General features: G+C 44.1%; 1 protein-coding gene across 4 annotated transcripts in view; it reads right to left on the minus strand.

Annotated features, from left to right (window-relative positions):
* Nucleotides 1-2,346: 2,346 nt before the first annotated feature.
* Nucleotides 2,347-16,039, minus strand: part of TBC1D30 (TBC1 domain family member 30) — an 82,066-nt gene continuing 68,373 nt past the window's right edge. For 2 of the 4 annotated variants that reach the window (XM_032347151.1, XM_032347154.1), the window contains 5 exons: nt 14,372-14,484; nt 12,737-12,876; nt 9,393-9,599; nt 9,168-9,227; nt 2,347-6,235 (listed from right to left, as the gene is read on the minus strand). In XM_032347151.1, coding sequence (XP_032203042.1) covers nt 5,454-6,235; nt 9,168-9,227; nt 9,393-9,599; nt 12,737-12,876; nt 14,372-14,484 — 1,302 coding nt within the window. In that variant the 3' untranslated portion in view covers nt 2,347-5,453. The remainder of the gene's footprint in view (nt 6,236-9,167; nt 9,228-9,392; nt 9,600-12,736; nt 12,877-14,371; nt 14,485-16,039) is intronic. The other 2 variants (XM_032347152.1, XM_032347153.1) reach the window with 1 other exon arrangement.

Below are 16,039 nucleotides of genomic sequence, written 5' to 3' on the forward strand. Positions count from 1 at the left end.
ACGGGAAAGATGGTAAGAAAAATAGGCTCAAAAAATAACCATAGGCCAGATCATGCTAAGATGAGGATTTTAGATTTTATCCTCTAGAAAATGGGGAACAATGGAAGGATTATTCTGACCAGAGGGATGGCCAGATCAGTTTTTCATTTTAGAAGGATCACCCTAGCAGCAACGTATAATCACTGCAGTGGGGAGTGGGGTAAGTTCTAGTGAAGAGACCATCAGAGTAGGTTAGATTGACCGGTGGTGGCCAAATCTAGCTCAGTGTCAAAATTACTTGGATTTTTGTTTGTTTTAATACAGATTTCTGGAATTCTCAAGGGTGGGGAAACATCTGGGTTGAGGTATCAGTTAGTTTCCACCCAGCCCTGTTGGTCCCTTAGAGGGAATTGATTAACCTCCTTCCAAGAATCAGCACTGCCTAAAGGAAAACTTGGATTGTAGCAGGAATGCAAATATTGAGTAACACTGAACTCTCTGGTTTTCTTAACTCCAGGATTCTTGAGGCCCCTTGGGTGCAGAGTGGGGCAATCAGATAAGGATTGGCGGTGCCAGAAAGAGTGAAGAGAATGGGAGGGAGCATGATTTTCAGGTCATCAGTGGGTCTCACCAGAGCTGAGCTCCAGGAAGGATGTAACTCCAGGAAGGAGATGGCCAGCTGGGAACCTCTTGAGAGTTGATCCTACCCAACAGTCTCCCAGTCCCCACTCAGTCCCCATTTGACTGAGCACCACTGCCTGGTTCTTTCTGCCTGCTTTCCACCACCATCCAGTAAGGGCTTCCAATCCACAGCTATATCCCACTGGCTGACTGTATCCAGACTTCGCCGACTTTAAACTTCTTCATATGGGTAATAGGTAACAGTCATTTCAATGGGCCACTCATGGGCCAGTGCATTTCCATCTTATGGATGAGCCATAATTCACGCAACCAACCACTTCCCCCATTCTCACATGTTTACTTTCTTTCCAAATTTCTACTAGTGAATTTACTGCAAAGAAAATTTGCACATAAACTTTTACTGCCATCACTTCCAGCTCTAAAATACCCAATACTCTTCGATGAAACCTGGTAATGGTTATTTTCTCAAGTTCAAGTTCAAATCTCAAACACCACTTTCTTCTCTGAGGAGGCAATTGGACATCATTTGAGAAAGTTCAATACAGTTAACCATTGAAGAATGGGAGAGTTAGGGCACAGTAAAAAATCCACATATAACTTCTGACTCCCCCAAAACTTGACTACTATTAGCCCACTGTTGACCAGCAGCTTTACCAATAACATAAAATCAATTAACACATATTTTGTAGGTTATATGCATTATATCCTGTATTCTTACAATGAAGTAAACTAGAGAAAAGGTTAGGAAAATCGTTAAGAAAAAATGTATTTATGGTACAGTATTTATCAAGTAGGTCTACATATAAGTGGGCCTGAGATGCTCAAACTCCCACGGTTCAAGGTCAGCTGTACCTACTGAGGACTTTTTGAAAAACTTAGCGAGCAAAGAATAAACGGCAATTTCTTTAACCTGATAAAGGATACCTACCAGAAATCTCAGCCAACATCTTACTTAATGGTTCCCTTAAAAGTCAGGAATGAGATATGAATGCCCATTATCACTGCTTCTATCAATACTGGATGTCCTAGAAAAAAAGATAAAAGGGAGACTGCTGCCTCATCCAAGGGTGGAGAGAAGCAGGCATTCTCATTCACAGCTTGTATAAGAAGGTCAGCCTTTAAGGGTAGCAATTTGACAAAACAGGACTTAGAAACGTTCATACTTTCTGACCCAGCACCACCACCTCAGGGCACAGACCCGGAGGAAACACTTAAGGCTGGTCACAAAGAGTAAGTATAAGGTGCGCTGGCTCAAAGAACCACCTGTGAACGGGAATGACCTGTCTGACAAGGTACTGGTTATGTGAATTCTGGCGTGAAAACGGGATGGTCTACTAGTCACTGAAAATGCCGCAGTGTAAGTGCATTTACTGAAAAGACAGCTTAATCTACCTTTTTGTGTGTGTCTGCGCGTGCGCACACACACACACACACACACACACACACACACAAACAAGAACATACTAGAAAAGCCCATACCAGAATACTGATGATTCCTTATGCTCTGTTTTGCAAATTTTCTTAAAATACATACCACTTTTCTAATTAGGAAAATCGGGCAATCTGTATTTTAAATACTGCCTCAAATGATTGCTGTAGACAGCAAAAAAAAAAGGGGGGGGCTCAGAAAGAGTAAAGGGGGACTTCTTACGGGGGTCAGGCTGCAGCTACACACTTGTTCACAACTCTCTGTTCGTCTAGAATCCATAAGACCAGGAAGCTTAATTGCATTCTTATTTTTTTGTTTTATTTAAACAAAGGAAAATGACAAATCTAAAGGTTAATTTTATACACACATGAACATTCACACACGCATTCTTAAATAAACTCTCCATTTACTCATAGGAACCCGCCATTCTGCCAAGTTCTCCAAAGGTCATAGGCCACCTTTAACCCAGTGATCAGACTGGAGGAGATGGAGCTTACAGGGCGGGTTCCCTGGATGGTGTGACCATGGAGGGAAAAGGCTGGAGAGGAAGGGGAATGTTAAGGGCATGACAGTATTCTACGCATGCGCTCTGAGAGAAAACGGCACAACAGCTACAACAATGAGAATCTTTATGCACATATCTCTGTAATCAGTACAATTCTTCAGAACAACAGAGACCCAAAAAAGGAATACAATGTTTCAAACACTGACAGCCCGGAGGTCAACATTACAAACTAGGGTTAAATCATCTGGAGGCTTTTGTAAAAGGACTGAGGTGCAGAAGCATTGGAAGGTGTCGACTCCCCGCACAAGTGTTGACAGGGGACAGACGTAGCTAGAAATAAAGAAACCGCTACCCAGCAAGTACTTCTGGTGCTTGCATACAGCGTCTAGTCTACAGGGACAATAACAGGTCCAGATTGGTCTTTGCATCTGCTGTGTGGTAGAGGCAACGCCACTGGTCTTCATTTTCAGAAGCAGGCACGGCTCCAAAATTGCCCGATTCACATCATGAGTACGTGGTACGAGGCATGCATGTTATCGGTACAGAGAGCGCTTCGACAGAAATCCTCCGGTTTTTAAAATCCTGACAAGGTCATTTTTACCTCAAAGGGCTATTACACTTTCATGTCTTTGTTCCTTCATTGGGGGTCAATACTTACTCCCAAGCCTGTGCAGGCTCATCCAGCCCTTTCTCAGAAAGACCAGAGCCGGGAATGGGCAGGGCACACGCTGGTTAATACCAAGATGCTTTACAGACAGCAACAGCAGCAGCCTAAGGATGGTAAGCAGCCTTCTCCCCAGACCCCACCCCCGAAACAAGATCCTCAAGGGGCTGCAAGAAAAGAAAGAACAATTCTCTACTGGAGTCAGACATCCCTCAAAGGGATGAGTCTGTTATGACTCATGCAGGTCGGGGGAGGAGATAAGAACCTAAGGTGGAATGATCTTGTCTGTAAAGTTTTAGCAGATGGAGGGAAATCATGTCATTTGCTTAACTTTGGAAAATGCAGTGGGTCTCGTCCCCCGCGGGTGGAATGCAAAGTAAGCCCAGCATTCCACCTCCGCTCTTCCCAAGACAGAGGTGGTGGGCAACGCTGCTTTTTAAGAAGCCGCATGCTAACTTCAGATGGCACAGAATTCAAGACCAGAACTGCAATGACTTATTCGTCACATTTTCCAACTTTAGCTCCTTTGGGGGTAAAAATACCACAGAAGGAATAAAATGGCTTTTCTCGCTATATGTCCTTCTTGTGTTTTGCTGTTCAAAAGAGCCCACACAACCACATTCTCTATTACAAAAATTAATACCTCTCCTAGTAAAAGCCCTCTCTAGAATTACAGCTTTGGTTTCAGAACTGGCAACCCAATTAGCTCAAATTAACATCAACTGCATCAACGATATGCCAGCCAGCACGGCCAAGGTCTTTCAAAAATGAGGGTAATGATGTCGCGTCTATTCTTCTAATGATAGTAAGAGAAGGAGACCGAGGAGTGAGCCTTTGTTCAGAGGAATGACAGCTGCATGAAGCCTTTTTAAAATGAACGACTTTGGGGGGTTAAAAGGTTAGTGCTGGTTTTGTGAAATGCCATCACAGGGCTCTGAAGCATCTGGAGGGAGGTCTTCTGAGTCAGGAGGGAGCAGAATGAATGGCTTCCTGGTGGTGGTTTTCAGAACCTACGTACCAATGCATCTGTGCACAAGGAGCATTAAATCCGCCTCCAGAAACGTGAGGGAGTCACACTGAATACCAGGAGAGTTCACCTTGTGCGTCTGAACTGCTCCTTCATTCTGCTGTGGCTCAGAGTTCCCATCTGCATAGTGGAAAAACAGGTGTCGTCTCTGCCCGCGGGGACCGGCGGCCAGGTGGGGAAGAGAGAGCTAGAAAGCACGAATGCCTTCTCCAAAGAAAGGCAGGGTTCAAGTAGCAAAAAACTCAACAAAGCACTTCAATCAAAAAAGCACAAGATTCAAGTAACAGAACCACAGGGGCCCCGCTGCGACCCGGAAGGAGAGCTGGTAGGTGAGTGACTACGGGGCGGAAGACACAGGACAAGCTCCTCAGAGCCCATCACGTCCTCCCCGCACTGAGGACCTGAACTCTTCATCAGAGGACAGAAAGCTTCGTGGAATCAGCCCGCTATGCAGGCTGATGTTTGGATACCCATCCCATGTGTGTTCTCTGCATAAGATCTTCAAGTTGTTGTACCAACCTAAATTTCAGCAGATACAGGTTTTCTTCATTTTGCGGATAGAAAGAGAAAGAATGGCTATCTACACTCTTCTCCTGCACTTTAGTGTAAGAATTTAAAAAAAAAAAAAATCTTGAGCTTGGCTGAAAGAAACTACTAAAGAAACACACACACACACACACACACACACACACACACACACATTCCCTCGGTGGGACTGGAAGAGGGAAATTAAGAAGTTTTTTGCAATAAAGAAACGTAATTCCTTTTTACAGTTTCTATTCTAGTGAGTTAGCGTGTGCGTGCTCCAGGGTCGGAAACACCCAGGGAACCAGAAGATTTGAGGGGAGGGTGGTCACGGGGACCCCTGCAGGTCTTCAGAACAGGAAGAAGGAAGAGGGGTTAACAGTCCAGATTCACAGTCTTGTCTAAACAAGTCACAATGAAAAACTGGGAAAACGTCACACTTGAAAACTACGCTATTTATTCTGCCACAAGAATTCACTGGATCCGTGATTGGTAGGTGGGGAAGACGGACCCTTTCGAGCTCCCATTCTCAAAGTTCTCGTTCTCAGTTCCATGGCCCAGTGTTCATCTCTGAACCTATCCACTCGTTTTCACGGGGCAGTCAAAACGCTTTTGGAGCCATTCAGCTGGAATCCTTAGGCCGCTGGGAGAAGGTGAATGGAGAATCAGCTACCGTGGGCCATCATCGTTTCTTTGTACCACTGCTTCCACCCCCCGATTTGCTGAAGCTCCTGCTCATGTGTGGAAAGTGCACGGTGGGGGTTCTTTCGGTAGGACCATACAATCCCAAATTCCTGGCGGTGGCTGACTTCCGCAGCGGTTTGACGCTGGGGAAAGGGCTGAAGATGGGTGCTTTCGGGTGGCTGCCCTGGGGAGGCTTGCTGGGGGCTCTGTTTTCACCGGGGGCCTCAGACAGCTCTGAGAAGGGCGGTGGGCAGGGCTGGTGTGCCTTGGGCTCCGGGCCTGCAGCTGCATCCCTCTGGCTCAGTTCCAGGGCTTCTAACTTCACCTGGACCTCAGACACGTCGGCATCGGCCTCCCCGAACGCGGGCTCTGGGGACCGCCCTTCGATCGTCCGCCCTGCGCTGCTTCCGGAGCAGCTGCCCTCCCTTCCGGCGGCTGCCCCACTGGAGGAGGCCTCTGCTGCCCCCAGGCTGCTAGTCTTGCATCCCTCATTCTGCTCCTCGATCAGCCCGACGGTGTCCCCGCAGCCCAGCTGACTCCTGGTCCTCGTCATGGTCTTTTTGTGGACTCGGATGTGAGTCCGCCACGGTGAATTGAGCTTTGTCTTCAGATCTTCGTAGGGGACAGGAGACATCTTGCCTCCCATGTGACCGGGGATGTGGATGACGGCGTTCTTGGCAGGTCTGTTTGACATTTTCATCTTCTTTCCTAAAAGAAGGTGGTTGATAACTGGAGAGTTGTTCACCTGAGACGGGAGAATGCTGGTCACTGGCCCTTTGTCTGAAAGAAATGGTGAAAGGTTGGATGAAACGTACCACAGAGAAACCAGCCATCACAGTACGAGAATCACATAGAGCTTATCCCCCAATCTCACCCATGTATTTCCCAGATTTGGGCAGAGCCATGTGACTGAAGGTAACAAAAACTGAATTCAACCCTAGAGCCCTGGCATACCTATTCCCTCCTCTTCAGAGAGGAGGAGACAGGAGACTGAGACTCATTGGTCCCTTGTTGCTAATTCATGGGCAGATGCCCTGTTTCTTCCCAAGAGTTTTTGTCTCCGAGAAACAACCTCAGAGGTCTTGTATCTAGAAAATCTTAGAAGACTTTTTAAAAATAAGTCAAACACTATGACCATTTGGATGATCAGCTGTTAGCTCCTGAGAGGTAGGAAAAGAACACACACCATGTATTGTGAAGTGAGAGACGGCAGGATGAGAGAAGTGATTAATAAGGTGGTAAAAACACAGTGAAGTCACTGCTCCCCGATGCCTGGTCCTAAGTACGAAAATCCATCCCTGTGTCCTCAATGGACTTTGAAAGCAAACTGAAGACTGGAGAGTACCAAAAGCTGTGTTCTCCTGGAGGGCACTGTCGATAGTATTATTGTCCTTCTTCTCCCTTGGCTAAGACCAAGCGTCTCTTTCAGATGATGCTCAAACACACATGGCCCCAGGCAGAAGGCCCCACCATCTTCGTGTGAACCACCTTTGTCCTGATGTCCATGTCATCTGCTGAACTCACTTCTATACTTCTCGACTACTGTCATCTACCTCTGGTCACACTCCAGTCCTTACTGAAGATGCCTCCTCTTCACTCCATATCCTATTACCCACCCTCGGTCACCTGACTGTTTCTCTGACCCATCCGCACACTTCCTTCTACCACCCCAATTCCATCCTAAACCTCATCACTGAGATCTACCTTCCCTGAAAAATATTTAACTCTCCTATTGTTCTCTTTGACTCTTCTAGTCTCTCTCAATATAGCCATTGACAGTACTGGGCCAAAGAGACTTGGGTTCTTTGATCTTTCAACCCCTTGTCTGTCTCTGGGTCACTCATACCCCTACCAGGCTAGATGTGTGGCTAATCACTGGGACTGGTGCCTCACCAAAACCCAGACATTCCCAACATCCCCATGCCTTGATACCTGGCAAAATCCTAACCCTGGAGCCACAAATCACATTATCTTTTCAAAGTGGGGTGGGAGGTGGGATCACACAGACGTGTGGACTGAAAGCCCTTCAGATTCATTAACTTCCTATTTTATTAGGTCCTCAAAGACACTGAACAATCCTTTTCTTTCCTTCTTCCATTCCATCCCATGACCTTTATCCAAATCTTCCTTAGTTTCTCTACTCCCCCACTTTAGTCCCCCAACTGACTCCCAAGCAAATGACTTTTCCTCCAATTGCTCCACAAAAACAGAAGCTATCAGATCCAAAAGGCCTAACTTCCTGTCCTCCCTAACCTGGGAGGCTGGTACCTCAACCACCACTCAACCACCATGCTCACCATCGTCCTTTCCATCTCAGGAGCAGAGGTCAGGTGCAGCCTCTCCTGCCCACAGTGCTGATGCCACCTTCTGCCATCACCTCTAAAAGCTTCTACTCAAAGCGGGATCCCCACCCAGCAATACTGGCATCACCCAGGAGCTTGCTGGAAATGCATAATCTCAGCCCCACCCCAAACCTGCTGAAACAGACTCTTCATTTTAACAGATCCCCAAGTGATTTATATGCACCCTGAAGTTTCAGAAGGAATGCTCTAGAACATTGCTTTTGAGCAACAATCTCTCCCTAAAAAGGACCATGTAAACTGTGATCTAGAGGAGTCAGCCAACTTTTCCTGAAAAGGACCTGATTCTAGGTAATTTTAGACACTATAGTGTATAAGCAGTCATAGACAATATGTAAATAAATGGGCATGCCTGTGTTCACATAAAACTTTATTTACAGAAACAGGCAGCTAGGAGGATTTGGCCTGTGGAGCATAGTTTACTGACCTCTGACTAGAGTACAAGGCACTGGGCTGACCTAATAACCACTGAGAATACCAACTGTTCACCATCCCACCCAGAGATGGGTACGGTGCAGTTGAAAATGGACGATACAAGGAATCAGAACACAGGGGTCTAGCTCTGGCCTGACCACCCACCACAGCTACTAACTCTGCGAAGCCTTCCTGAGACACCATTCCCTCATCTTTTAAAAGGACATAAGAATATCCATCCTTACCTTCCTCACAGATGTGCTTCAAGGACAAAATGAGGATACGCATGAGCCAGTGCTTTGAACATTAAAGTGCTACCTTTGTTTCCTTTGCGCCTTCTTTCTTAAGGATTCAGGCTGAAGTAAGACTCTTGGGGAAGCGGCCCACTCCTCCCGCACAAGTGTAAGGTAAGTTCAGTTTTTGTGCAAAATCAGTCACACGCTCGCACAAGCCTCTTAGAAACATGGCAACTTCCTATTTTGATTAACACTGGGCAGGCATCATAATCATTAGGATTTCACTTGGAACAAGACAAACCACTTCCCAAATCAGCATGTGTTAAATAATAAAGCAGACTATTCCCTGGGATTTTTAGAAGAAAAAAAAAAAAAAGGCAGTTTGACAGTCCTTGGAAAAGAGCATTTCCTACTGTATTCCAATTACGTTCTTCTCAGCAGACCCCCAAGACACTGCTAACCTATCAGTGAGGCACAGGGATGGGTTGTTTTTTTTTTTTCTTTCTGTCTGACCATGACTATTGGTTATATGACTACCTACATGACTGGTGGGTAGCTTCATGTACTAGCCCACAGAAGAATAGGTTCTAGAGGTGAGAGCTCCAAAATGTCTCAAGTCCAAGGACTGCTTGGCATCTGCAACATTTTCATCATTCAGCTACCCCTCTCCACAAGCACACAGAGTAAAGATGTGTTTACTACCATCAGCTGCCTGGTTCTTGGTACCTAAAAGGAACCCGTGGCCTTTTTCTTCTGCAGGGCCTGATAAAATAAAAAATGAGATGCCAAATGTGCTGTCCGCTCGGGCCAGCCGTGTCTGTGGTTGCTGAGCCACCGCGAGTTGCCATGAGGAGGCCGTCCTCGGAGCACTCGTTCTTTCTTCCACAAGGTGACACAGACTTGAAATCGTTCCGAAAACCACATTACCTGCCCGGATGTACACCTGGTGGACCTGCTGCTGCTGCTTCTTCTTAATCCGAGAATACTGCTGCTTCAGCGCGTTGATGTCCGTGGTCATGCGCTCCATCATCATGCTGTTGAAGGCCGCATGGTACTCACTCCGACAGGAATTGATCGCTCCCGGACTCAGCTCCGCGATGTTGTTAGACCGCAGACTCTGCTCTTCGTTCGGTTCTGCACTCCAGGGGAGAGGGATAGGACGGTGTCATGGGGGAGAAAGGAATTAATGAGCACGGGTGACACTATGCCCCGGGGTTCGAACCATCAATCAATCAATCAATCAGTTTGCTACAATTTGTCTGATAGGTGTTTTCCTTTGGCCCTGAAAATAGGTCTGCATTTTCTTATTAGCCTAACTGTGGATCCCAAACAAGCTGGATGGGTTCACTGTTGAATTTTTATTACCACTTTGTTCATTACGTAGACCTAAGTTCAATTGTTTCCATGTAAAAGTCACTGCCATTTCCCACAATTCCCTCATGGAAAGGGAACTCCAGGTGTCTGAAGTCGGTTTAGAGATTTGCATGTAATTGCATGAGGACTTACAAGGAATTGATTATAGAGTTTAGTCAGTCATTAGAAGTGAGTTTTTCTTAAGTTAAAAATAGCAACACGTTCTATAAAATCATCAGAACTTCAGATCACTGCATCTCTAGCAATAAATTTTTTTTTCATGTAAAAAACATTTCCTGCTGTCTACTCTGTATGTTTTGTCCGATGTGGTTTCTCCTCCTCTAATACCTACAACTAATAGATTCATCTGAGATTACATCTAAGAAGCAGAAATAAGCACGGTGTGAGGGCGCACACACATATTGCACAAGCTTTTCTAGCACAATATAGAAAAGTGGCCTGGGAACCAGCTTTTAAAAATTGACTAATGGGGGGGTGGTGCCTGGGTGGCTCAGTGGGTTAAGCCGCTGCCTTCAGCCCACATCATGATCTCAGGGTCCTGGGATCGAGCCCCACATCAGGCTCTCTGCTCAGCAGGGAGCCTGCCTCCCCCTCTCTCTCTACCTGCCTCTCTGCCTACTTGTGATCTCTCTCTGTCAAATAAATAAATAAAATCTTTAAAAAAAATTATTAATGGAGCATTTCAATTATGTTAACATCTACTAAAAGTGTTATCCAGATAAAGCCTAAATATCAGATAAGCTTACTTACTTTTTCACAGAAAACACTTTTTTAAGGAGAAAAAAATTAAAACGGTCCTGCTAATCTGAGCTTACTTAAAACTGACAAGAAAGGCTAATGACAAAACTTGAGAGAAAGTGATCCTATCATCCTGAAGTATGTACAGCTACCCAGACAGAAAAACAGAAGGGAAAAGGGCGGGGGGGCGGGGGGCGGGGGGAGACATACAGCCAGACTACAGAAACACAGATGCAAAAATTTTGGAGTTAAAATACATATTGATTTCATGGGGCTACACACCAAAAGCTGAAATTCAGGTCACAGAGAGAAGGGGTAGAGGACATGACAAAATCAATAGGACTCTTGCTGAGTTTAGGTGTTTTAAAAGCCATTTAAAGAGATGAGAGGAGAGGACATAGCAAAGACATACACGTAAAGTCATGTGAACCAAAACTATAAAGCAGGCTAAAAGTCAAAAGAAGCTAAGGCTTAAGGACCAGATTACCATGAAACAATCACAGGCAGAAGAAAACAGCCAAACAAACAAAAAAAAAAAGAAACCTTCTAAACACAAAGAACAAAAGTGAGAAAATAGCCCCACGACTCTGAGAAGGCAGTAGGAAACTAGCCAAGGGCCAAGAATATGCAGAGGGCCTGCTAACTCTTGTCTCTGTCCTCCTTTGCAAGGAAGACAGTCTTCAAACTAGAAGACGTAGAACAAATGTCCTAAAGAAGGAACCGCCACCCAAGATAGGAAAGAACATATGGAGATGGACCACCCTCCACATGGCAGGAGGACCACCAACTGCTTCCTAAGAGTTCATTCCATCAATGGTGTCCAGACCACAGGAAGTCCATTCTCCACAAGAAAAAAAAACAAATGTAGCATAGCATCCAACTCAAAGGGAGACACGACCCAACTGCAGGGCATTAAAAGGTGAATATACAGAATATTAAAAGTTCTATAAGTCGGGGTGCCTGGGTGACTCAGTGAGTTAGGCCCCTGCCTTCGGCTCAGGTCATGATCCCAGGGTCCTGGGATTGAGCCCCGCATTAGGTTCTCCGCTCAGTGGGGAGCCTGCTTCCCTTCCTCTCTCTCTGCCTGCTTCTCTGCCTACTTGTGATCTCTGTCTGTCAAATAAATAAAGAAAATCTTTAAAAAAAAAAAGTTCTAGAAGTCGTATCTTTTGAAAAACTCCTAACTTGGACGACACGATGGCTGTCCTCAAAGATCTGGTGAAATGTCCAACAGAAGAGGAAGAAGACTTGTTCTGTTTTGTTCAAAAGAACTATTAAAAGAACTGGTAGGTGGAGATTATCTCTTCATGACTAGAAGTCATGGACTAAGCAGAGGATCCAGCAGAATGTCTTATGAGATAATGAGTTTTTAATCACTCAGATTCAAGTAGAGGCTATCTTAATGTTTCAGAGGACATTTCTATAGTGGAAAAGAAGCCAGTCTGTATCAATTGAACTCAGATACAATGTGGTACTAAGCATCTGTTCTACGCCAGGTTCTGAGCTAGGAAGCTGAGCATACCAAGTGGAATCAGGTAAAGGGGGCACAAAACTCCTCAGAAAGAAAAAGAAATATATATGATGTATGCAACACCTCACAGAGAGATCCTACTAAGTGATAAAGTAGGGGTGCCTGGGTGGCTTAGAAGGTTAAGTGACCAACTCTTGGATTCAGCTCCAGTGGTCATCTCAGGGTCATGAGATTGAGCCCTGCCCTGGGCTACATGATCATCATGGAGTCTGCTTAAGGATTCTGCCCCTCCCCCATGTGTACACACTTTCTCTCTCTCCCTCTCTCAAAAATAAATAAATCTTGGGGCACCTGGGTGGCTCAGTGGGTTAAGCCTCTGTCTTGGGCTCAGGTCATGATCTCAGGGTCCTGGGATCGAGCCCCATATTGGCCTCTCTGCCCAGCATGGAGCCTGCTTCCCCCCTCTCTCTGCCTGCCTCTCCGCCTACTTGTGAGCTGTCAAATAAATAAATAAAATCTTAAAAACAAAACTTAAAATAAATAAATAAATCTTAAAATAAAAGATAAAGTAACACAGAAGACACTTTCAATAAAGATGGGTAATCAGGCCAGGAAACAGCAGGCATTTATCCAACACAATAATAATTTAATGCACAGAGATCGCCTACATAGAAAGCCACCTCTCTACCTTTGATCTGCTTTTGGTACTTCTGCAGTTCAGGCGCCAGGAGCCCACTGAACGGTCCAAGACACCCCACGGCTGTAGCAACAGCATCTTCATCGTCTGGGTCGTTCTCCTCATCACTGTCTCTGACCTTTCCATGCCGTCTTGGAAAACAAAGAAGAAGAAAAATATTCAAGGAAAATAGTGGTATTTTTAAAAAATAAATGATACAGTCACATGGCTTAAATGACATACACATGAGTTTTATATAGAAGTGGACATACAACTTAACTATAAAAAGTCTCCATCCCTTCCCCGTCCAACTTCAGCCCCTGCCCCACCTAATTCCCAAAGGTGACCCTTGTTACTAATTTCTGATGTGTTCTTCAGTTTTGTTATGCATACGTAAGCCAATATAACTCTACAGTTTATTGTTCTCTTTTTGAATAACTATCAGCATACTATCTACACTGTTGTGCACCTCACATCTATTTACCTAAAAATCTCTCCAGATCCACACGTAGAGCTTCCTCACCCTGTTTTTATCACTGCATTAGACTGAATGCATATGGCTCATGTTACAGGACCAGGCCACACACCTGAGTGGTCTACACTCACATACTGTCATTAAGCAATGCCGCTATAAATAACCTGATACATACTGGGTTTGGGCGGGTGTAAAAATATATTTGTGGAGTAAGTCATAAAGACAGAATTGCTGGGTCAAAGGAAATATGTACTAATAATCTAGGGAAATACTGCCAAATTGCCTGCCACAAATCTTGTAATAATTAACCTCCAGCCAACAATGAGCCTCATCAACAGAGTGCACATCAACCTTCTGAATTTTTATCCATCTGACAGATAAAAACAGAGTCTCAATCTAGCTTTAAGCTGTATTTCTCTTAATACCAGTGATGTCATTCCTTATGTAAACTACCTATGCCCGTTCTCTCATCATTTTTCAATTGAGTGTTCATTTTCTTATTGATTTCTAGGAGCTTTATATATGCAAAATACCAGGTACAAATATTTTTTCACAAACATTTTTTTGTTCCTGTTTATGGAGGTTTGTTTGGTTTGGTACTGTTTTCAATCATGCAGAAAACTATTTTTAAAAGTACTTAACTTTTTCCCTGGTGTTTTTGAATCCATGATTAAGGCCTTCCCTTTCCAAAGAACTAAAGATATTTTCCCACATTTTCTTCTGCTAATTTTATTATTTCATTTTTTCCATTTAAGTAAAAAGTTTCACTATTGATTTGATATGCTAAGTTTTCAAACACTAAATTTCTATACATATATTTGTCAATGTCAGTCTTTACATTTCAAAATAGTTCATCTGTCTCTTCATGCACCTGTTCTACCCTATTTTAATTATTAAAATGTTTAATATTTGATACTGTTAAATAAGTTTCTAAATACTCCTTTAGTTGATGCTTCAATCTTCTTTGGAAAGTAAAGTTTTAAAAATCTGTCTCTTGAATGTCAATCAAAACCTTTGGGAAAGAGACATTCAGATTTTAAGCCCCAAAATACTTTGGAAAAAAAATACATATATATATCTGGGGATTAACAAATACAAAGTTACAATAACACATTAAAGTATTAAGCCTCCCATCATGAAAACAAGAAGGGGGGTGGATAAAAAGACCTTACCCAGAAACAGAGGTGGGTTTAACTGTGGCTGGGAATGGTGTAATGTTGTAGGTGTACTTTTCCCTCAACTCCGCCAACTGTGGGAAAGGGAATGGAGCCATAGAATAAACAGTCTGGAAAACAAAAGCAAAAATGCCAAGTCTGAAACGGTGGCCTCAGACAACTTGGATCAGTCCTGGGAAGACATTAGAGTTTTATGATTTGGATGAGAAGAGGTCGATTCTGCACCTTACCCAGCAGGTAGGAGATTCTATTCAATACCTGTTTTAGAGAAAGACAACAGTACTGATGAACGCAGGGGTAAGTTCTCAAATCAATCTGGCTGTGACTGGGCATTCCAAGTGGTGAACAGGAGGAGTCAAGATGGCGGAGAAGTAGCAGGCTGAGACTACTTCAGCTAGCAGGAGATCAGCTAGATAGCTTATCTAAAGATTGCAAACACCTGCAAATCCATCGGCAGATCGAAGAGAAGAAGAACAGCAATTCTGGAAACAGAAAAACAACCACTTTCTGAAAGGTAGGACCGGCGGAGAAGTGAATCCAAAGCGACGGGAAGATAGACCCCGGGGGGAGGGGCCGGCTCCCGGCAAGCGGCGGAGCAACCGCGCACAAAATCAGGACTTTTAAAAGTCTGTTCCGCTGAGGGACATCGCTCCAGAGGCTAAACCGGGGCAAAGCCCACGCGGGGTCAGCGTGGCCTCAGGTCCCGCAGGGTCACAGAAGGATCGGGGGTGTCTGAGTGTCGCAGAGCTTGCGGGTATTGGAACGGGAAAACCGGCTACAGAGACAGAGCCGACAGTAAGCCCAAGTGGTGAACATGGGTGGCAGATGGGGGCAATCTGACTTCCTCCAGGCCCAATGACAAGTGGGTTAATTCAGAAATTCACAGCTCCAGATTACTTTTTTTTTTTTTTTCTAATAAGGGCCCGAAATCATGACCCCTAGATCAAGACCTGAGCTGAGTTCAAGAGTCAGATGCTTAACCAACTGAGCCACCCAGGAGCCCCCTATTACTTCTTTAATAAAGTACCCATTGATGATCTTCATACTAGTGCTTATTTTTCAAAGCGTTGTTTGATGATTTTATAGACATTTAATGTCAACTTTCTGGACAAAATTAAATCTAGTGGATGATATCGTGATCAGCTGCCCACTTTCTCCAAAGATACCACCTTTTCAAATGCCCGTGAATGAGTTCTAGGTGAAAATTGTTAGCTGTTATTTTTAAAGGAAAAAAAAAAAAAGAAAGAAGAAAAAAGTGACAGGGTGTAAAGCATAGGCTGCCAAAAATCTATATAAATAAAAATGGGAAAAGCACCTGTGCTTCCTCCAGGATTCCAAAATTATAAATCACTGTATCAGCAGGAGGAAAGTAGTCCTGTTTGCTCTCTTAATTGTATTAAAATTTAATTGCTCCAAACATATTACTTCAATCCTTCAAGTAAGTATTCACCAGAAAATGTGTATTAATCACAGTTTCATTTCTCCCGGGAAGCCATTCACCAAAAACTAACAATGCTATATGTCAACCATACCTCGATAATTTGAAAAAAGAAACCCATACCATTTGGATTCAACTTTAAAAAATGACATTGTTAATGCTAGGAATTTCAAAATTCCTTATAAATGAAGTAAGATATCTCACTGAAGACAATTAATAGGGCAACC

Source organism: Mustela erminea, chromosome 6 (genome assembly GCF_009829155.1).
Source record: "Mustela erminea isolate mMusErm1 chromosome 6, mMusErm1.Pri, whole genome shotgun sequence".
Taxonomy (NCBI): domain Eukaryota; kingdom Metazoa; phylum Chordata; class Mammalia; order Carnivora; family Mustelidae; genus Mustela; species Mustela erminea.